The sequence below is a fragment of the Phycodurus eques genome, chromosome 17 (assembly GCF_024500275.1).
Source record: "Phycodurus eques isolate BA_2022a chromosome 17, UOR_Pequ_1.1, whole genome shotgun sequence".
Classification (NCBI taxonomy): Eukaryota; Metazoa; Chordata; class Actinopteri; order Syngnathiformes; family Syngnathidae; genus Phycodurus; species Phycodurus eques.
In genome coordinates this window covers 21,391,591-21,414,533 of record NC_084541.1, presented here as the reverse complement: position 1 = coordinate 21,414,533, position 22,943 = coordinate 21,391,591, and the positions used below count along the sequence as shown (strand labels likewise).

Here is a 22,943-nt window from a genome sequence, read left to right as displayed (position 1 = left end):
AAAACTAGATCTGGGGCAGAAACATTCGAGTCCCACAACAGATGCAAATGTAAAAATGCTCGGAGGTGCCCTTGAGCAAGGCATCGTCCCTCCCGCCGCAGCACGCGTTGCGCTCTTTGCTTCTATGAATGGCGCCCACGCAAAAGTATACATCGGAGTGGGAGTTCGATTTCCTCTTGAGGGGACACGAATATGACAAAATTCTACACAAAAAAAAAAAAAAAGTTCTCTCCATCACAGATTTTCCTCTAGTGCCGGAATATATCCCCCCCCCCCCCCCGCGCTAAATGTTGGGTTCGGTAGCAGCCCGGCACAACGTTACGCGTCGGCGGCGAAGGGCGAGGGGGACGACGGGCGGCCCGCCGACTTCACCTCCTGAGCTTTGAAAACTTGAGCGCCACCTGGAGGAAGCAAACAAACGGCTACCGTCCAAAAGACGGAAGCTGGCGGAAAGCACGCCGCCGCGATACCCACCTGACGCGCCGCTGACGACGGCTGACATTTGCGCCGCCGGGGGGCGCCGCTCGTACGACGCGGGAGCTGAGGGCGACAACGGCGAAAAGAGGAGGAAGAGAAGGATTTGTAGAAAAACCCTTATTTACAAAAGAAATCGCCCCAATATTTGTAAGGCAGGCAAACCCGGCCCCCGAACTTCGACTCGTTTCGAGGCGACACATTTCAGCTCCCAGCCGTGGTCTCGCAGAAGCTAAATTCCCGCCGTGCCGCAATTTGTCTCTTCACCTGCCGCCGAGCGGCAACTTGGCTCTCCTGATTCCAAAGCTGAAGAGCCGCCGTTCAAATGCGTCTTGCCTCGCAAATCGATACACAGAAAGCAGCAACAAAGCGAGTCGAGTCACCTTCTAGGCTCCTACTAGGAGAAAAAACGATCAGCGATGACGGACGAGTCACGTTCCAAAACTAATTTTCATTTGACTGATGACTCGACAACATCAGAATTGGAATATAGCCATGAAGTAGTATTCGCTTCATCGTTTCAGCCCGATCTAAAAATGCCTTCGTAGACGTTGGGGAGTAGGGAACGATGAACGGGTCTGCGTTCGGAATCCTTCACTCGTTCTCGACTCCCGAACCACGACGGGGGTATATTCTTTGTGGACTTTGTAGGAGCGGTCTAGGTCCACGATCGAAAAATCCCCTCGTAGATTTTAGGGAGTAGGGAACGAGTCGCCGATCCCCGGAGCGAGCGTGAACGTGAGCACGCCAGCCTCCGTGCTACCTTTTCCCTGGAAGATGGCAGGCAGCGGCGGAGCGATGAGGGGGAGGGGCGCGGGGGAGGAGGTCCCGCCGACGGGCCGGGGGGGGCGGCAGCGCGGGGCGGGGTCCTCTCGGATGACTGCGCGGCGGACGGATCAGGAAAAAACAAGAGCGAAGATGGACATTAGGATGAAGAGGTCTGGACGGCACGTCAGTCGACAGGCACGGGAATGTTCTGGCTGAGTGGCGTGCGCCGGAACAGTCAGAATATCAGGCAGGGGGACCGGTTAGCGAAACAGTCAGAGGAACATTCAACACAACAAAGGAACAGTGTCAGAGAAACTGTTAGCGGAAAAGTCAGAGGAGCATTCCAAAAACTGAGGAAGGGTTAGAGGAACGGTCGGCGGAACAGCCAAAGGAATGCGACGTGGAGTGGCTGAGGAACATTCAAAGGAACACAGTGAGAGGAACAGCTGAATGCGTGCTGTGGCTGAGCGACACTCAAAGGAACAGTCAGCGGAACAGTCACAGGAAGTTGTGCAGCGAGAGCAGGAAGCTACCTGGCGCGTTCCCGGGCTCAGGCGGCGGAGGGGCGGGCCGATTGGGCCGCGTAAGAGGGCGCGGAAAGACTGCATTGGCCGCAGCGGAGAAAGAGGCGGGACGTGAGCGTAGGGAAACAGGAACAGGCATGGCTGAGAGCGCTTTGACGCCGGCGTTTACCTGCCGCGCCGTCGCCGTCTTCGTCGCTCTCGCTGAAGTCGTCCACGTCGGCCACGTCGGGTTTGACGCTCAGTCAGGCTGGCGAGGCTCTGCATGTCTTCGTCGCTAAACAGAGCTGACGTTAGCATAGCTTGGCACCACGACATTAGCCAGGCTAAGCGTCACCTGAGGCCTGGTACGCGCAAAGATAACGGCGGTTTTTGTCCCGATTTTTCCCTTCCTAACCCGGAGCGACGAACGCCAGACAATCCGTCGGTCCCAAAGTGGTCGGGCCGACAATCTTAAATATTACACGTTTTCAATATTTACGAGCAAAATCCCGATGTCGTATTTTGTATTAAAGTAGCTTCTCCAGACCGCACAAGAGTCTTTTTGACAACGTCGCCATTCTACAACACGGCAACACTCGGGAAAATGTCAGCTCGCCTGTAAAATTCAGACTTCCAAATAAAAGCATTCCGGGAAAATAACACCGTTCACATACCCGAAATACCAAGTCCGGTCTGTTCTGCGTTGAGCTTATCGGAGCCCACCACGCAGTACGACCAAAACTGTTAAATGGTTGATTTTTTTTTTTTTTTTTTTTTTTTTTATCTTCATGGGTGGGGTCTGTCGCAGATTTAAAAAAAAATAATAATAATTATAATTTTAAGAAAATTCTTCACGTATGTGCAAAGCCTTCGAAGGTAGTGAGATTCGACAGGTGCGAGCTTATTTTAGGCGCAGTCAACTCATTTGAGTGTCGCTAAAAAAAGCTAACATTAGCTAAGCTAAGCTTTGCGACTCACGTGGCTTTTCCCTCACGCACAAAGATGCAGGACAGCGACAGTTTGAGCTCCGCCTCCACCACTTTGACGGACAGCGGCTTGAGCGACAGCCTGACGTCCGTCTGCGTCGGCGTCGCGCTGGCGTAATTCTTCAAGTTGATGGCGGCGGACCCGAGAACCTTACGGTGGCCTTTGCACTCCTGCGGGATCGAACAGTGCAGTCACAGGAACAGCCATGGGAATGATCCAGTCAACTGGCATGCAGAGGAACAGTCAGAGGAACAGGGGAAAGAGGACCACAGTCACAGGAAGAGTCGGCGCTACGGTCAGAGGAACAGCTGAAGAAGTATGCAGGTCGAGCGGCGTGCAGAGGAACAGTCGGCAGAACAGTCACGGGAACATTTGAAGGATTGTCCTGGTCCAGTGGCGTGCAGAGGGACGGTCGGGAGAGGAGTCAAAGGAACGAAACCAACGGCCGCCCTGTACTCGCTGTCGAAGGCGTGGCCACAACGAGCGGGGCATGCGGTACTCACACCCTCAAGGACGAAGGTCCACTCTTTGTCCTCGAACGCGTCAGCTCCCGCTTCCTGGAGACGCAGCAACGCAAAACACGTCACCGCGACGACCACGACAACGACGGACTTTGGAGCGAGGCCGCTACCTTGAAGAGCGTCACCGAGATGTCCACGTTCTCCGGGACGGGCCAGAGAACCGTCCCTCTGTACGGGTTCTTGATTCCAGGCTGCCAACTGTGCAACTACACACACACACACAACTCTTGTCTTTCTTGGCTTTGTGTGAGTCTCCACCCTTTTTGTATTGTTTGTAAACAATAGACGGCAGTGTACTCCCGGCCGGGCGCTGGAAAGATCACGATTGACTCCAACTGACAACAGGACAAAAACTGGTTGCGCTTGAGGTTGCACTGCTAGATATTCCCCAAAAGGTTCCGTTTCCTTCCCAAAAATCCAAATGGGTGTTACGCGGAACGTCACGTGACCAAACCGGTGGACTTTCCGCGTGTGCGGCGACAACAACTACGGGACCGGTGACACGATTGAACCCGAACTTGCAAGAATACTGTTTTCTTTATGGCAAAAGTTAAACACATGCATATCATTTACTTATCGATATATATATGATATATGAAAAGACGAGCAAAGCCTAAACATGGCATGTGGTCATCTTTAGTAGGTCTTGAAGACATCGTGGACTTTGACTATTTCTACAGGTGCTTCGTCCCGCCGCCGGTCAACCGGACCGGAAGGAAGGAAGTACTTCATCCGGTTTTGCCTCACGTCACGTGCAAGTTGCTTGTGCGTCGGTTTCTATTTTCAAGTCGTCGCTTAGAAAGACGCAAAGAAAAAAATCCAACAGAAAAAATGCGATTTAACGTTAAAGGGTGGCGTGCATAGAATGAATAATGTTTCGCCAGGAATTTTGCTCGTTACTGATGTAACGGAAACATTTCAAGATAAAGTCATCAATTAATGCCTCTTTACATCTTTGTAATTGAAAATTCCTCTCTGTTGTAAAGTTAAACAAATACTCAAATGTTGTGCTTGTAATTCACAGCTTTATCGTTGAAAGCTTTAACCAAAAAGACGTTATTTTATTCATCGTATGGCGTTTTATGGGTTTTATGTTCAGAGGAATAATCGGTTATCGGAATTGTATTCTGACAAATATCGGACTCGGCTTCAGAAAATCCGAATCCGTCGGGGCCTGGTGGGTGGAAAAAAGGTCGAGGAGGTCCCGGGACCGACCGGCGCCACGAACGACATCGGCCTCAAGACTTCGCGGCGGCTCGCGAGGACTTTTGAGGGCAAACGTTTCGCTTGGACTCGAACGATTTCCTTTGTGACGGCAGTCCTGGAACTTGCGTGTGAGAGTTGCGTCACCTTGGAGCACATGCGCCGGTTCCTCCTCGTCCAAACCACACGCAACTTGTCGGGCTGCCTGCGCACGCACGCACGCACGCGCACACACACACACACACACACACACACACAGAGTTTGGTGTGTGTATATTGGACACATGTTGTGTGTACACTTTCAAGAACCATCTTTCGGGCACAAACTCATGACGGTCATGAGGACGGCTGACAGGCTTGCGTGTGTGTTGTATCGTCCGCCGGCATAGAGGAAGTGAAAGAGGAAGTGAAAGAGCAGTCATGTGACCGCCGAGCGTGCACGTTGAGGCGCATGGGAAGAACACCCGCACACTCGCGCCACTGTTGCCGTGGCGCGAACACACAAGCAAACACAACACGAACGTCACTTGACTGTTGTTGTGTGTGGCTCGACGACGTAGACGCTAACATTCATGAGACCACAACGTTGTTGCAAAAGTCGCACTTTTGTGGTTCACGGTTGTGTAGTTTGTTGACCCGCAAACCAAAGGTTTTCATATATTTGTATGTGTTGCTGCTCCGTGTGTTCAAGTTACAGCTGTTCGAAGGTTGAAAGTTCTCTCAACACTTCAGGTTAGCCTGTTTCAGGCGTTTTGCATTATATGTCAGCATTAAACTGGCAGACGTTCTTCTCTACGAAAGTATACAGTTTGGGTGACCATTTTTGGTGTTTAAATGTGTTTATAATTTTAATTTTATATATTTATTTTTACAGTCAAAATGTCAAATGAACAGCTTGAAGCAAGCACGTTGTGCCTCTTAGCTGTAGAACTGCACGGGCCAGTCTTCTTTTTGTTTCTTCAAAGCGATGTTGTACGATGACAGCAAGAGTGAGAACAGGAATTCTCGATTGTGTGTTTTCATGAACCCAATTGTGTTAAAGCGGCTGTAGCTCAGCCGGGAGAGCGGGTCAGCCGCCGGTTCTGACTGCCCGCTGTTGAAGTGCCCTTGGGCAAGACACTCAACTGTGAATTGCTCCCAGTGAGCCATGGCAGCTGCGCTTTGGGGGGTTGACTTGAGCTTTACAAGTGCACTCCATTTACCATTGAAAGCACGAGGTCAAACTTTTTAAAAAGGCTTTTTTTCTTTTTTTCGCTTTTCGCATTTCGCTGTTGGGTGAGAAACGTATTACCGCGATAAACGGGGGTTCACTTCCCTGAACTGACAGCCGACGCGGGCGCGCGCCCTCCTTTCCGGAGGAACCAAAGAAACACGCGAAGTACGACAAACACCATCAACTCATCACAATCATAAAGATATTGTGTGCCCACTCACCATTTTTCTTTGCATTCGAGCAGCAATTCCTGGTAGGAAGCAACAAACTGAAACTTGGAAGCTTTTTTGCCAACACGCTGAAGTCTCTTCCACACTGACGTCATCGCGGACACCGAACAAGGTCCGAGTCGTTCACACTTTGCTCGGGAAGTCCCACGCAGGGGAAGGCGAGGCGCGTGCCCGCGTGCGTCCTCTCTTTCGAGTGGCGTGGACTTTCACACGCACGCGCACATACGTCAACCAAGCGCTCGCGAGCGTTTAATGTCCACGTCCGCGCCACACTTTGATCCTGCCACTCGCTCGTCTGCGTGAAGGCGGCTCGGAGTTTCCACGCTGACGTTCACGCCGGGCGACAGTAGGAGGTTATTTTTAGGATGATTGACAAGAACAGCCGCGTGGAGAGGCGGGTCGTCACTCGGGGGCTCCAACACACGACGAAGCCAACTTCATTTTTTTGCCATGTCACTCAAAACTCCTGACCCCGCCCGCCAGAGCAAACTGGGTGACGTCAACGTGCGAAAACCAAGTTCCAGATTGTTTATTTGTTGTTTCAGTTGACGGACGAAGGCGCAGGTTGTTTCCGCTTGCATTTGGCGGCCTCTTGTGGAGGCAGCAGGTAACGCAAGCGTCCGTTTCCAATGCGTTCGAGCAGACTTGTCTGGCAGCATACACCAAGACTGGTCGCCAGTCAAGGTCTACGAGTGATGCAATACAAAAAAAGCACGAGCACGAATCTGCAGGCAAATTACCTTCGGGGTTTCGCAGTTCTTTCTGCACGGAAGCATTCCAGTGATCCTTTTTTAAACAAAACAAGCTTAGTGAAAGGTGTCCAAACTTATCTAAAAATATCCAAACTTTCAATCTTGAGGCGACATAACACCGCACAGCTCCCGCAGAGTGAGGAAGAGGCAGATTTCGACAACATTTCTCAGACATTTGAGGTAGTGAGATTTGCTGACTTGCTTTTTTCACAAGGATAGCAGACCATGTGAGGGCTAATAACCATTAGAAGTGATTTGGGAAGTAAATTGAGCATATTTGGACATCTGCCTGACAGTGACGATGTTTTGGCCACACCACCTCTCTTCAGTCTGCTGCATTAGAGGCAGACCTGACACATCCAATATGGCGGCCATGCATTCGTTTACAGGCAGAGCTGACATCTGCGACGCCAACTACGCCCAAACCCAGATCCACAGAACTGTGAGGCAGACCCGCTAACCACTAGTGCACTTTGCTGCCCACATATTTACCATTTGCAGATTCATCTTTTTTTTTTTTTTAAACCCATTCTGTTATTTGCCCCAAAACTCACCTGTTTGCTGTTTTTGCGAAAAGGTGACTTTTTAGGTGAACAACAGACACTAAAATTTACAAACAAGCAAATTTGCAAATGCTTAACAACAAATATGTGGAAGTTCAGCATACACTGAATTTTCCCATCGGAAAGCAAATGTTTTTTTTTTTTTTTTTTTAATTTGGCGCGGGCAGGAAGTCCGCCAGTCATGTGAACAAAGACACACACGGTTGCCAAGGAAACACTTGAATCATTTTAATGGCCGACCTCTTTTAAAAGAGAAAATAACTTACAAAAACAACAACGCTCACCCGTGCCGCTTCACACCTTTGTCACAGCCCACTTAAGAGTTCAAAGGGCAGCGCGCCCTCATTGGCTGATCTCCCGCAGGCTCCGCAGGGAGGCGGCGCAGCTGGAGATCAGCTGGCACAGCTGGATGCTGGACTCCAGCGAGGCGCAACTTTGCAGCTGGCTGCTGGCCCAGCGCATTTTGCTCAGCACCGCCTCCTCGGCGTCCCGCAGCACGGGACGCGCGGCCACCGGTCGCGCGGCCGCGCTCGCCGCCGCCGTCGCCGCCGCCCGGCCCGGCGCCGGGGCCGGGGCCGGGGCCGGCGAAGCGGCGCCGGCCCCCGGGCCGCCGGCGGCCGCCGCCGGCGTCGGCGCCGAGGGCGTGGCCGCGGGAGCGACGGCTCTGCCCCCGGCCGCCGCCCCCTCGCAGTGCTCCGGTCTGGGCTGCGGGACGGCGCCGCCGTCGACGTAGGCCGGATCGCTCGGCGCCGGAGAGTGAGCCGCCAGATGCCGCTCGCGCACCTGGGACAGCGCCGCCTGCGCATTGAGGGCTGACAAAACACCAGGGACGCTAGTGAGTTTTAGTGGGATATAAACTTTGGTAAAATGTCCACAAGGAATCCCGATACGGAGCGATTTGAGCGGCTTCGTTTCATCGTTTCAGTCCGCTATAATCAAACAAAATGATCTGTTTGTAGTGATTTGGAAGTCAGGAATGATGAATGATTCCGAACGCATTCCAGACTCCCGAAGCACAACATACATAGATTTTTTTATATAGTGGACGGAAATTTCCTTTATAGTAAAGTATGAAATCATGACGCAAAAACTGCTGACATTCTTTTGAATAGTTATGACTTGATGTTTTTACCCAGTACAAAACTGTACAGTAGGGCGGCAGCTATTGAATATTTCTACAAACGACCATTTCCTTAAGTACTTGGATGACAAATGATTTTGCATTACTAAACAACACCAGAAATGAACACCACAGCTGCAAAAATTAATCAATGAATCAAAACGAATCAATTATAAAATTAATCGACAACGATTTAAACAATCGCTAAATAGTTTTGACTTCAAATTGTCAGAATTTCAGCCTCTCGACAGTACGTCTTGTCTGATATCTGTCGTCCTCCATGAAAGCAGACTGATTATCTTGGCTTTTTCAAAACAAGACATTTGCAATCACCTGCTTTGAATTTAGAAAACAATGCTCAACATTTTTGCCAATTATCTGACAAATGTTACACACCAAACTGGAACCGAATGATCATCAATTGATTTTTGTACATTTTCTGCACTGTCAATTTGAAATAATGTCCTGTTTTTCAATAAAGGGACTGAAATTATTATTTTTTTTAATCCCATTCATCACTTAATAAACAACATTAATCAATTAGTAAAATAATTTTTAGCTGCAACCCTAGCAGAGTGCTATTTGTGTGTGTTACCAGGATTGTCCTTGTCAACGTCCGAGTCCAGCTCCTGACACGAGACGCAATAGTTCTTGTGTGTGCGGTCCTGCATCAGAATGTTCTGCAAACCAACAACGACACGCACAGTGACACAAAATGGCTCCGCGCACGTGCGCGCCTGCACGTCTTACCCCGCAGACGTCGCAGCACTCGGCAAGCATCTTGTATCCTTTGAGGAGGTATCCCCCCATGACTTTGCTGATCTGGTCCTGTCTCTCCCTGCGGGCCTGGATCACCTTCATCTCTGCGTCGGTGGGGGGCTCCCACTCCAAGTCTTCCTCCTCTGATGGGGCAGCAGGAAATCCAACCGTCAATGGCAGTGAATGAGTTTTTAGATCCAGCTGCCTGTGATTATGCACATGGCCAGCAGGTGGTTTCGTGTGCACATGAAGCATCGAGAAATGAACCATTACGCGAACCAATTGGCTAAAGTGTTACGATGCCTCATGAAGCTTCATCTTGTATTGGAGCGATGAATCATGGGGCTGTATTGCTGATCACCGTTGTCCACTACTTCTCAAGATACTTTGCGGGATACAGTAAAGGCACTAAAAAGGCTATAACATATAACCATGTCACCTTCCAACAGCACTAGAAATGATGGGCAAACTCACAATATGCGTATAACGAGCCCTTCCCAACACAGCCTAAGGCCCAGTACACACGTCAAGATAATTGGGCTGTTTTTGACCAGATTCTGCCCCTTCCCGGCTAAGGACGACAAATGCCAGACTGCCTTCGGTCTACTAAGAGCATCAGATAAGCTGATCATTAGGTCTGAGGTGTGTTGGTCAAGATTGGATTTGTCACAATAATAGGGTCCGAAAAGGGTCGGGGTCGACAATTTACCACCCAAAAATCTTCACGTGTGTGGAGATGGCCGACTAGTGTCGAGACGCCGCGAATTGTGACGTGGAACGGAATGTAGCCAATCAAGAAGCGCCCTGAAACCACAGTAAATAAGAACTAACATACCCAATGTCGTACTTTATATAACAGTGGGTTCACCAGACAACAACTAGTATTTTCCAAAGCAAGCCGTTTTTGACGACTTAGCCATTCCACAACAGTCCCGCCTCCGGTCCTTTCAGGAACGCTCGAAAACACCTGCGCAACATATCCGGGAATGTTTCTTCTTCTTCGTTTTTGTTAAAACCAGTTTGGTTTCAGTCTTGGAGGACTGCATTCGAGATCGGTGGTGGAACAGAATCTACCACACAGAAGACGACCATGTTTGATGATTTTTGTTATCTTCACGTGCGGGGTTTCTCTGTAAGAGAGTTACCACCTTTTCAGACTTGAAAAATTGTAGCAGCCCTAAGCGTCAAATGTGACTTTTATCAGCCTCGCGATCACCACTGAGCTCAACTGTGACCAACTAGCTCCGAGCTAGCAAGAAAACCGCGCCAAGGTTAGCCAAAGTTAGCAAAAGTCACACGACAACCGAGAATGTGTTCAACGCGTTCACAACGAGTGTCAAACATGTGTCGACGTCTGCACAGCAACAAACAAACCAACCAACCAACCAACCAACCTCCATTTAGCGACATGTTGCTGCGGCTGCTGCTGCTGCGATGACGGCACGCGTTCTTCTTCGCTTGCCCATAGCGGAACGTCCCGGAAGCGCTGCTGCCTCCCAACGGCGCCTGGAAGAACTGCAGGGTCGGTCTTTGCACACTTCGGCGCGTTCTGATGAGTTCGTTGACTCCAACTTAGCACTTTTGTTGCTAGCTTTAGCAACTTCTTCGACTTTAGATTACCGAGGAACTAGCGATGAGCAAACGGAAGCTTTTGTCAAGCACTGAACCGCTTGGGCAAATTGCTTCGGAGGTGAGGTCATTACTTGAAGCATCAGTTAGCCTACACTGACCTCTGCTGGCGAAAGGCAAAGCTGCAGGTTGACTTTGAAAAATCCATCCATTTTCCGTAAGTTTTTCCTCACGCGGGTCGCGGGCGTGCCGGGGACTGTCCCAGCATACTTCGGCCGAGAGGCGGGGTACACCCTCAACTGGTGGCCAGCCAATAGGAACAACCAACCATTCACACCTACGGGCAATTTAGAGTCTTCAAGCAACCTAGCACGCATGTTTTGGAGATGCGGGAGGAAACCGGAGTGCCCGAGAAAAGCCAAGCCACTCCACACAGGCCAGGCCGGATTTGAACCCGCAACCTCACAAGTGTGAGGCAGCCGTGCTAACCAGTCGCCAGCTTTGAAAACTCTTTGGTGAAATTGGAGGAATTGAAGCTCGAGTGGAAAAGTGCCACCAGTGACGAGCAACTTCTTTTTACAAAAAGGACGAATTGAGCTACTTTGAAAACTGGAGGCGAAACCTTCGGCAACGTTTGAGCAATGATTAAAACGCTAAAACACATTTTTCAAACGAAATCATGCCAAGGCAAACTTTGTTGTTGGATCCGTTTGCTGAAATTTAGTCATATATTCCTCATTACATGTTTTTACATTTATTTTCAAGCCCAGTTTTGCACTTTCACAAGTCGGTGCAATCACTTTGTTAGGATGGGTAGATTTTTCAGGAAAAATGATTTTTTTATTTTTTTGTACTTTTTACACTTCACAAAAGATCTCCACTTTTGTATTCCAGTACTTTTCTCTGTGCTTAAATACAGCGCGCGAGTACTTTTGTCACCTCTGTCACTTGCTACTTGTAGTTGTCCATCCATTTTCTGTAGCGCTTCTCGCGGAGCCCTTCCCGCCCGGCCACCTTCGGGCACGCCCCGAACCGGTCGCCAGCCAATCGCAGGGCACATAGAAACAAACAACCATTCACACCTACGGACAATTTAAGAGTCTTCACTCGACCCAGCACGCATGTTTTTGGGATGCGGGAGGAAAACGGAGGGCCCGGAGAAAAGCCACGCAGGCACGGGGAGAACGTGCAAACGCCACACAGGCGGGGCCGGGGATTGAACCCGAGTCCTCACGACTGTGAGGCGGATGTGCTAAAGGGTCGCCCGCCGTGCCGCCACTTGTAGTTGTTATGACAAAAACGCACGATTGTCTTATTTGTCACCTAACCCAACAACGACACCTTCACACTGTTAATAGAACCTAACAAATCAATAGGACATGTTGAAATGTTTAATTTGACAAGACCAGGCAGAAACATACAGTGAAAGGAAGAGAGTACGCATGAAAAGAATCGTGAGTCACACTTGTGTGCGTTTGTACACGTGCATTCCTCAGTTGTTGCTCCCTGGGGGGATTTCTTCTCTCCGCGTGACATCGCTTCCCGCCTGCGTTTCTGTGCACCCGCGGGCCGACGTCCTCTCTGAAGGCGCGAACGTTTGCGACATGTGAGAACCGTTCAAAAGCGCCACGTACGACGGGCGGGACATACTTACACGGAAGCGCAGCCTTTACTCTGATCGGGCCACGAGGAGGACGAGGAGAGAGGAAGAGCAGCGTGACTTATGACGCATAAACTGGCACACAAACATCAGCGCACCCCTTGGCATGTTTGTCAATATTCTCTCACTTTTTGTGGGACAACGCTGAAGAAAAGACATTAGGCTAAATTGCGCAGCTCCATTTTCTAAGCCCTCCAAATAAGTCGACACACACAGGCCATACATGCAAAAGTGCGCACACGCCAAAGTGAAAATGTCCAAAGTGGGCCCCAGGTCTCAGGTGTGTTCAACGGCGTGTCATCACAACAGCACATGGCCACTTTGTGCCCAATTGGGACACTTTCCCTTCGAGGTGTCCTCACCTTTGTCGCCAGCGGTTTATTTTGACGGGACGGTAAATGCGCGCGTGTGACGTCACCTTCCGGTTTGGGGTGCATGAGCACGAGCGGCACCTCGGCGGTGACGTCGCTGTGAAGGAACGCAAACAAAAGTCAAACCGAGGCGGGCGGGCTTGTGACAGGAAGTGAGCGTGAGGCGCCTTCACCTGGAAGTGAGTCCTCCCAGCAGGCTGCGGGAAAACACGCGAGACGTGAGGCCACGGCTCGGAGCGGACGGGAAGACGGCGAGCGGGCACTCACCCTCCTCCGGCCACCATCAGGTTGACTTTGATCTTGTAGGACACCAGAATCCCCAGAACTTCCTTCTCAACACCCGGGCGCAACCTGGAACCCGTCAAAGCCGTCAAAACCCGCAACCGCGGCAAGGCACTATTTTCATATCGTTTGAGCAATAACGCCAACGATGACGGCCCACTCAATTTCCTTTTGACATCGGTGACATCTTGTGTTTAAAAAGCACATTGTAGACGGCTGCTTTGAAACGAATGCGCAGGTAGTTGTTTGTACTTGTACCAAAGTACAGAGTGCCACCCACCCGCGTGCGTGCGTGTTTTTCTTACATGGCGGAGGAGGCCAGGTTGGTGTCCTCGTCCTTGAGGCGTCCGTCCAGCGCCAGGCCTCGCTTCTCCGTGTTGTCGGCCAGCAGCGGCACGATGATCAGCGAGTTCTCCAAGGTTCCGCCGGCCTCCACCGTCTCGCTGCCGAACGCACAAAGCCGACGTCAGGCGTACGTCGGGCGCACGCCGGGCGCACGTCGGCCGGCGCGGCACCTACCCGAACTCCTTGGAGAAGACGCACTTGGTGTACTTGTCAGCCGAGTAGAGGACGATGTCGGTGGTTTGGTCCACCGAAATCTGAATCTTCTTCACCGTTTTGTTGCTCTCGTTGTTGATCTTGAACTGGACGGGGATGGGTTCGCCGTGGAAGTAGAGCTGCGACGCACGGACCACGTCAACGTCCGCGACGCATCGTACGACGCCGGTCGACATTTGAATGACTCCCAGGAGTCGAAAGCCGCTACATCGGCCGTTCACCGAGCGCGCCAGTTCCTCGAGCCGGCGATTTGCCAAAGAAGCACTGCCTCGGTATAGTTCGGCCACATTTCACTTTCGAGTTCAAAACATTTGCATTTAATCCGTAACAACTGTTTGTTTTTTATTTAACCTTTACACATAATATCTTTCAATGGATCATTCTTTCAGTAGCCTTTTTGGGGCGTTTTCTAGACACTATTTAGGCACAGTGCTAATGTTCCACTTGCATAATGTTACAGTGACGTACAATAATATCAAATATACTTTTTAGGGACATAAAACCTTTTTTTTTTTGCGAAACACTTGGGCCTACTCTGCTACTGTATTTTCATGTGTGTCACAATGGTGGTTCTCTCACTATTTGTTATGTTTTTGGGTGCTGTTCGAGAAGCATTGCGCTATATCAAGCAAAGCTATTCTTTATTATTGTCAACATGGCCGTCCACAAAGTTAGGTATATTTGAGAAAAAAATGCCTTTTTCTATATTTCCAACAAAAAGTTGCGTATTTTCTCTCAAAATTTTTTTTTTTTTTTTTTTTGGGGGGGGGGGGGGGGGGGGGTGTTTTCCATCATTTAAAAAAAATATTTTCTGGGAAAAGAATATCTATACTTTCACCAAAAAGTCGGACATTTTGAGGGGAAAAAACATTATCTGAACAATTATTCAATTTTATTCTTCAGAATGCATCACTTTAAAAAAATAATAATAATTATTTCCTAAAAAACAAAACAAAAAAAACATGCATGTGCAATTTTATTTACTGAAAAAGCTGTACAATAAGTTGCAGGTTGGATATTTCACCAAACAGTTGTGTGTTTTCTTGCCATTGCCAATTTAAAAAGAAAGACCTATATTTTCATACTTTTCCTAAAAAAAAAAAAAAAAAAAAAAAGCTATTGTGTGGAAAGTTGTGTATTTTCTTGAAAATGTTTGATTTTTGGAGCAATAAAATGGCTATTAAAAAAAAAAAAAAAAAGAATAGTATATTTTCATAATTTTTCCCCCCAAAATATTTTTGGTCTTGAGAATGCTCAACATTTTGGGGTGAAAACATCAAATTTCAAAATGTCTTTTTTCTCAGGGGAAAAAAAGCCACAAAGAAAACTGAAAAGGGCTTTCTCAAAGAGATAACTATATTTTGGAGAAGAGTGACATACTTTTGAGAAAAAGAGATTTTTATTTTATTTATTTTTTCCCCTTAAGAAAGACTACTTAAAAAATAAAAAATAAATAAAATCCCCTGAGAATCCCAAACTAGAATACGAATAAACACTTGTCTGAACGATTGTTGTAGAAACTCTTTTTTCTTGGGCAGAATTGTTGTTGCGAAGGTCCCGGCGCGATTTACGTACGTCTTTCTCCAGAGACACCTCCAGGTGCACGGGCTTGTCCGACATCATGAAGCTCTTGCAGATTTCCGCCTTGGGCCCGGCGCTCACCTCAGACGGCGCGTACTGGATTTTCCGCACGATGAGGCGCGCCGTGTCCCTGAAGGCAACACGGACGGCGTCACGGCGAGACCGCGAGCACGCGGCGCCAAGCGGCAACGCGGAACTCACTTCTTCTCGATCTTTTCGTCGGGGTTGCACTTGTTGTTGGCGAGGTAGGTCTTCACCTCAAAGTCCACACCGCAAGCCTGGAACGAACGACCCAATACGCGCGCACACACACACACACAGTGAACCCCCGCAATATCGTGGAGTTTTAGTTGATCCGTTTTTTTTATGACAGTGGTGCCTCGAGATATTATCTTTATCCTACGCGTAGAACCACTAATGTTAGTGCCGCACTGATGCGCTGTGAGGAGTTGAGACGTACCCCTAACCTGCTGCAATGCAATCGGCTGCTGCAAAGAGGAAAGGACTGCCTAGAACTCCAGCGGTACGCGTAACACCACCTCAATGAAAAGGGCCAAGACGAGGCGTCGGGGAAGACCCCAAACACACTGGAGAGACTCTAGGGGAGTTTACGCGGAGCCTTGCATTCCGATTGGAATCGGATTAGAAGCCCAAAGCCAACGCAAATGTTCCACATGAACGCCTCAGCCGGAATAAACAAGCCAAATCCGAATGGAATTTCATTAGGTTTCACAGGGGTGGAATATTCCTTTCGTCAAACGATCAGAAGTCCATTTTCGCCAGCCAGAGCCAGAGCTAGCATGCGACAAAGGTCTTGTTTTTAACTACTTATAACTTGTTATTGTGCGGTCGTTTTAATACAATTGTAAAAACAATCGCAACTACTCTGCTCAACGGACGACTGACCTCCATCTTGATAAATGACGTCAGATTGACGTCGACGTGCGCACGTCACGTTAAATGCAGCGCACACGTATACACCCGATCGGAACGGATCGCGTCACGTGCAAGCGGTCGACCAGAGTGAATTCGGTTGGGATGATATCATATTGGGGGTAAGCGAACTTCTGCTGTCGTGCGCCGACGTGTCGCGGGTTACCTTCCCGTTGTCGTCAGGGCCCGGCTGCAGCGACACGGAACACGGGAGGTTGTTGGGAATCTGAGCACAAACGTTCCCCGTGAGCACGGAGCATCAGCGGCATCCATATTTAGTGTGCGTCGTCGGGCAGCCGGTCCTACTTGGAAGGTGAAGGCGCGGGCATCCTCTCCCGCCTTCTTCACGAGCGTGTCGTGCATGTCGCTGAGCGCCGGCTTGTGGTCGTCCGGGTAGATCTGAACGTGCTGGATCCAGATGTCCTTGCGGAAGCACAAGCCCATCACGTCCAGGTCTACGCTGCCGTAGCGGAAGGCGCACGAAAGCTGCACGAACACTGAGGGCAAACCGACGCACGTTAGCAGATATGAAAAAAAAAAAGTCTTTGCAAAGAGAGCAAAAGGTCTTACGAGTTGCCACCCCTTACTGAAGTCGAAGCAAAACATCACAACATGGCCGGGAACAAGGAGGACGCATAAAATGGCCAAAAAAGCGCTAGTAGTCACAACATGGAACAATAAAGCATGTGAAGGTTGTATAAAACGAAGGAAGTCATAGATGGTATTTATAAAACATACATTTTCCAGCTCACGTGATAATGTGCTAGTGTATTAATATGTTAGCATGTTATCGTATTTGAATGTTTGTATAATAGCATATAAGAATGTTAGCATGTTCGACTATCAGCATGTTATTGTATTGAATGTTAGCATATGAGTGTTAGCATATTGGTCCTTTGGCATGTTAGAATCTTAACATAGTAGCATGTTATCATATCAGAAACGTTAGCATATGTGTGCATTAGAATATTAGCCTGTTAGCTTGTGAGCGATTGTGGCTTCACCTTTTCTGTCTCCGAAGTTCGAGGTGTCCAACTTGACGACGCCGTCTACAAGACATGTTGTGGGGTGTCACGCCGCTGCACGCACGCACGCACACACATTCACATGCGCACAAGTCCAACTGACACACACAAACTGCAACACACATACAAATTCATACTCACCCACTCAAGACCCCCCTCCCCCCACACACACACACGTCCAGACACAAAAACGTGCACACGCACGCACGCACACATACATTCACATGCGCACAAGTCCAACTGACACACACAAACTGCAACACACATACAAATTCATACTCACCCACTCAAGACCCCCCTCCCCCCACACACACACACACGTCCAGACACAAAAACGTGCACACGCACGCACGCACTCACTACCATTGACACCCATTCAGACACACATACATACATTCACTCACTCTCACACACACACACACACACACACACACACACACACACACACATACACACCGAGTGTCTCCACGCTGCTGACGTGGTCCACGTAGTCTCTCTTTCCCAGGTAGAGCGTGAGGCCGCCATTGCCGCTCGTCTTCTTGAAAACTCTGCGGATCGCAACGAAAAAAAGCTCTCATGTGATTGGATGAGAGAGCGCGCGAGCGAGAGAAAGAAAAACAGGAAGTGCTTCTTCAGTGATTGGCCGAGAGTTAGCTAGAGAAAGGTTTTGAGGAATCCCGCTGGTGTTCTAGGCAGGACACGCTCCTGCGTCGCAGGAAGGGCGGACCTACGCAGACGGAACGTGACGGACGTTCGAAATATGGAGGACATTTGTACAAAACAAAAAGAGTCAAGCTAGTTATGGTTAGGTTGAGGTTGAGGGCTCGGGTTGGGGTTTGGGTTACTGGGATTCACACAAGTCTTCCTATCTGGAAGAAGAAGGGCGTGTCCTATGGGGAAACAGCAGCCAATCATAATGGAGCGGGGCGTGTCCTTCCTGGAACGCAAGCGGGATCCCTAATAACGCTCGGACCGCGGAAGGCGGGCGTAGCTAATCCCCGCCGGCCAATCGGCATCCGCTGTCGCGCGTGGAGCGGCTTGACCCGGCTGCACGCGGCTCGAGCGGTCGCCCCGGCGAGGCTTAACGCCGACTGTTTGACCTTTGGCGTGTTTGTCATTTTGAGGAGCTGTGATGTCATCGGCAACCATTTTGGGAGCTCCTTCAAAATGGATTCACTTGGTCAGATGACTTCCTTCTCCAAAATAGGACTTTTTCTCTCTCTAAAAAGTTGGATATGTTGGAGAAGAAAGTTGGATACTTTGGACAAAAATTATTTTCCAACAAAAATATTTTCTCAATTTTTGGTCTAAAATCTAAAAAGTGGATATTTCGGAGAAAAATGGATAATATATTATTTTAAAAAGGGGTAGTTTTTACCTCTAAACAAAATATTTTTCCACAAAACAATTATATATAGTATTAGTGAGATAAAAGTTGTATATTTCCCAGAAAATATTGTTTTTCCTCTTAAAAATATCTGATGTACAGTTATTTCATGATACTCTTACTTTCTTGAGAATGTATCACTTTCAGAAAAAAAATTTATTTCCTTGAAAAAAGTGTTTTCTTCTCAAAAAAAAAAAAAATTCTACTTTTTGTCATAAATATGCCAATTATATTTTTACTTTGTTAATGTACATTTTTGACGAGGGCAAACATATATAATACATTTGATTTAGAGCAAATCAAAATTTGATCCAAATCATAAATATAATAGGAGACAAACGACAATTCTTTTTTTAGAAAAAAAAAAAGCATGTTTTGAAATGTTCTCGTGTGTTTGCACTTGTAACTTACTTTGCCATGTCTGGAAGCGTTCTGATGAAGCAAACACAAAAGAAAGTTTGACGTGATTCGATTTGATTGTTTGTGAAGATTCCGGTCGGGGTCGTGGAAGGTTAATCCCCGGCCGACGGGATTAGGGCGGCGTGATTGACGACGAGGACGACGACGACGGCGACGCTATTCCCGGAGCGCTAACTGGATCATCGGCGTTCGGCAATCGGCGAATTAATCGGAGGCTAAATCCCCAGAAGCCCCGTGATGAGGATCAACAGGTCGGCCGCGCGCGACCGCATCCCCGCGCCGCACCGTCGATTATCGACACGTCGGCAATGGCGAGTTCAAATAAGATCATCGTTGAGTGAGGGAAATTCTGAGCGATCGATACAATTTGAAAAAGTCGTATTCTTTTCTTACAAAGTATTTCTGTTTGTTTCTATCGATCTATAGCTCCACGTGCCTCTCGACAAATAAGAACATCGTAGAAAAGTTTGTTTTATTTCTCTTTATTATTTGATTAAACCTTTATTTAACCAGGTAACGCGATTGAGTTCAATGTTATGTCATTTCATACAGATATATTAAACAGGGAAATTATTTTGATTTGGCCAATTCCTAACTCATTTCTACATTGAAAATATTTCTAGTTATTTGTTCATATTTCTAGTGTACTTATGTCATTTTCAAATTGAGTTGAATTGTTTTTTTGTTAGCTATAATCAAAATTCTAAAACAAAAACAAACAAAAAAACAAGTATATTATATTTGATTGTTTGTAGTCAATCTATATAATAGTTTTCCATTATATTTCAATTTGTTCAGATGTATTATATAGTACTATTACATTTTGGTTGAGAGGAACATCAAAACAACAATTTTACAAATGATCAATATCTATACATGTATATTTCTTTGTTGTTAAAGAACAAATATATTATTCAACTGGCATAATCATAATATACACATATTGAATAAAGCATACAATTGTCTACCCTATCTAATCATACTTGAACATAGTATTTGATCAATATTGACGTTTTCATCACATAATCAGGTCCAATACATAAATTGAGACTTTAAATTGACTCCGGCGGTGGCGTTTGATGATATTTTCAGCAAGTTCGAGCGTTGAGATGGTTAATATAGTAGGAACACTTTGCTGCAGCGCACTTAAGAACATGAGTCAACTCCTTGTAAAATGAGAAAAATAATATCATCATCATCACACCGAGAACAAAATCCTAGTTGTGAATGTACCTTTCGCTGACAATGGCAATAAAACGATATTGATCATCATCATCATCATCAGAGGTCTAACCTGCGCTGGGAGGACGTCGGGATGTTTGTCCGATGCGGAAGCGTTAGCGTGCGAGGTACCGGCCCTTTTATAGCAGCCAGCCAGCAGGGGGCGGGCGGCGGAGGAGGGGGCGGGGCGAGGGGGGCGCCATTGTGGTTTAGCGAACCCGGCGGGCGGGTGACGGCTGCGCCGCGCTGGCCTAATCCCATCAAGCAATCAGTCGCTTTTGGAGCACAAAAGAGTCCAAAATAATCCACGGCGCAACAGCGGGGCCTTTTATAGCTTGATCCGTGTTAGCCTTCCCGCTACCTTCGGCGATAACGCTGCTGGGTCAATTTGACCCGCTGCGTGGTGAGGCATCCAAAAGATGACTGAATAGCAATTTTGCAATTGCAATTTCATGCAATTTGACCCACATGTTCACGCAAAAGAAAATAATCCATAGCAGTAATGATTGGAGGGGGAAATAAGCAGAAGAAATTGATCCTTACTTTAAAAAAGGTTTTATTTTAAACTGGGTCAATATGACCCACGGCGCTCACTTTTTTTTTTTAAAATCAATTTTAAAAAATTCTAAAAAAAAAAATAGGCTTTTTATCAGAATTTGTCAGTTTTTATTTATCACTTTACATCTTTTGTCTTTGACCTCCTTTCAAATGGGTCAATATGACTCACTCTGAGGAGAAATCTTTTGGCAGCTGAAAAACGTCAGCGCCTTGTAGTCCAAGTAGCTTGTGACGCAAGCTAAACTCGATCTAGCTTGCTCGCTTCCTCGAAATGTTTGTCGCCTATTTCAGCGGCGCCGCCAAAATATGCGGGCGAGAATTTGCGGCCGGTCCCGGATAGGCGCGGACATTCCGCCAAGTTCTAAATGCGCGCCGGGCCCGCAGATTTAGGACTCCCACGCCGGCTGCGGCGGCGCTAAGCTTTCGATTCCAACGTCGTGTCGGGAACGTGCCGGAGATTAAACCAATCACGCTAATTCCACTTGATTGTCTTTATTTTTGGAAAAAATGCTTGAAACACATTTAAACGAGTAGTCCCCCAATTTACGGAGGTCTCGCTGTAGGGAATCGTTCATTTACGAAGCACAGGCCAAAGCAAAATATCGCCCGATGTCGGAACTCGTTCCTTTTGTGCCTCGCAGAGCGGCCATTTTGGGGAAGGGACTTTACTTTTGTCGCCTTTTCGTTTTGCTTTTTTCGCCTTTCGACGAATTCTTTTCCATTTTGCTGGCTCAATTTGGCCCCAAGAAACACAACGGACACGCGAGGCAAGAAGGAGCGACTCACCGTAGACTCCAAAAGATGGTCTGTGACGACGGCCCAGAAAACAAGAGATTTCAACATGTATACTTCGACACCAAGATGTTCAACCAAACCATGTGATTATGTAATTACACTTGCTTAATGCGAACAAGTCATGTGAAATGCCATAGATGGACTAACGTAAATTAGCATACCTACGGCAATTCTAAATCGTAAGCTACCACACTAACATTCTTATATGCTATCATGCGGAAATGCTAATATGCTAAAATGTGAAAACCCTAACATGCTAACACTATCATTTGATTATTTTACCATGCTAACATTCTTACATAGGAAACATACTAAAATGCTAACGTATTAACATTCTAATACACTATATTCTTATATAATATGCTCTTATGCTAAGATTCTACCATTTTAATATAAATATACTCATATTGTAATACGAGTATTATGCTAACATTCTATGCTGACATACCAAATGCTAACATTCCAACACATTCTTATTTGCTACATTACATTCCAATGTAATAGGCTGACATTCTAAAATGCTAACGTGAACATGCTACTATGCTAACACTCTAATATACTAAAATGCCAACAGTCGAATATACCTGGAATCAATCTCTTTAAAAAACAAAGACCAAGTTCAAAACCTTGGTGTTCTGATAGAGTCCGGCCTGACGTTCAGCAGTCATATCAAATCAATTACTAAAACTGCCTTCTACCATCTGAAGAAGATATCCAGAGGGAAGGTGTCACACGCAGACCAGGAGAAGCTCATCCATGCTTTTATCTCAAGTAGACTTGACTATTGTAATGGTCTTCTGACTGGACTTCCCAAAAAGAGAAAAACAGCTGCGGCTCATTCAGAATGCTGGAGCTCGGGTTCTGACCAGAACAAACATAGTACTCCAATTCTTAAGTCTTTACACTGACTTCCAGTCATCTTTAGAATCGATTTTAAAGTTCTGCTACTGGTCTGTAAATCACTAAATGGTCTAGGTCCTGAATACATGAAAGAAACGCTAATAGAATATAAAGCCAGTACGGCTCTGAGATCGACACTCAGGTCAAATAGCGGAGCACAGAGTCCAAAGCAAACACGGTCAAGTAGCATTTAGCTATTACGCTGCACACAAATGGAATAAATTGCCGACATAAGTCACGTCAGCCCCGAGTGGGAATGTTTTGAAGTCCGGGCTCGAAACTATCTTTTTTCCTCATGCTTTTCAGAGCATTTCCACTTTTAAATGATATTTCTTGCACAGTACGCTGGTTTAAATTGTACTTTTATTGAATTGTTTTCTCTTTGTTTTAAATGTTTAGTAGATTTTTTTCCCCCTTTGTTTTTAAATGCTTTGAATCACGTAAAGCACAACGAGTTACTTTGTGTATGAAATGCGCTATTTAAATACATTTGCTTTGCTTTTGCTTTAATACGCTACTATGCTAATATTCCAATACGATAGCGAGCTATTATGCTAACACACAAACATGCCAGCATGCTCAATTCAAAC

General features: G+C 47.3%; 3 protein-coding genes across 8 annotated transcripts; all 3 read right to left on the bottom strand.

Moving 5' to 3' along the window:
- Positions 1 to 310: 310 nt before the first annotated feature.
- On the bottom strand, positions 311 to 6,870 carry LOC133415571 (EH domain-binding protein 1-like). Its single transcript, XM_061701692.1, has 8 exons — positions 5,891 to 6,870; positions 4,604 to 4,661; positions 3,364 to 3,459; positions 3,236 to 3,289; positions 2,724 to 2,902; positions 1,936 to 2,040; positions 1,238 to 1,354; positions 311 to 540 (listed from the first exon to the last, which is right to left on the bottom strand). Exons 1-8 carry the CDS (start codon positions 5,992 to 5,994, stop codon positions 423 to 425), a joined length of 831 nt encoding a protein of 276 aa, XP_061557676.1. The 5' UTR covers positions 5,995 to 6,870; the 3' UTR covers positions 311 to 422.
- A 557-nt stretch (positions 6,871 to 7,427) lies between these two features.
- On the bottom strand, positions 7,428 to 10,737 carry znrd2 (zinc ribbon domain containing 2). Of its 2 annotated transcripts, XM_061703536.1 has the most exons (4): positions 10,488 to 10,737; positions 9,085 to 9,236; positions 8,930 to 9,014; positions 7,428 to 8,026 (listed from the first exon to the last, which is right to left on the bottom strand). In XM_061703536.1, exons 1-4 carry the CDS (start codon positions 10,501 to 10,503, stop codon positions 7,557 to 7,559), a joined length of 723 nt encoding a protein of 240 aa, XP_061559520.1. In that variant the 5' UTR covers positions 10,504 to 10,737; the 3' UTR covers positions 7,428 to 7,556. The 2 variants fall into 2 exon arrangements, with proteins under 2 accessions (XP_061559520.1, XP_061559518.1); XM_061703534.1 differs by lacking the exon at positions 10,488 to 10,737 and having other exon boundaries at positions 9,085 to 10,481.
- Positions 10,738 to 12,039: 1,302 nt separating this feature from the next.
- On the bottom strand, positions 12,040 to 20,309 carry LOC133416516 (arrestin-C-like). Of its 5 annotated transcripts, none has more exons than XM_061703533.1 (15): positions 20,174 to 20,309; positions 18,871 to 18,891; positions 17,529 to 17,620; positions 17,052 to 17,096; positions 16,354 to 16,544; positions 16,214 to 16,273; positions 15,316 to 15,392; positions 15,109 to 15,244; positions 13,495 to 13,652; positions 13,281 to 13,418; positions 12,961 to 13,044; positions 12,867 to 12,890; positions 12,685 to 12,790; positions 12,317 to 12,336; positions 12,040 to 12,243 (listed from the first exon to the last, which is right to left on the bottom strand). In XM_061703533.1, exons 2-15 carry the CDS (start codon positions 18,876 to 18,878, stop codon positions 12,054 to 12,056), a joined length of 1,329 nt encoding a protein of 442 aa, XP_061559517.1. In that variant the 5' UTR covers positions 18,879 to 18,891; positions 20,174 to 20,309; the 3' UTR covers positions 12,040 to 12,053. The 5 variants fall into 5 exon arrangements, with proteins under 5 accessions (XP_061559517.1, XP_061559513.1, XP_061559514.1 ...); XM_061703529.1 differs by having other exon boundaries at positions 20,113 to 20,203; XM_061703532.1 differs by having other exon boundaries at positions 12,174 to 12,243; positions 12,741 to 12,790; positions 20,174 to 20,203.
- Between the last annotated feature and the right edge of the window lie 2,634 nt (positions 20,310 to 22,943).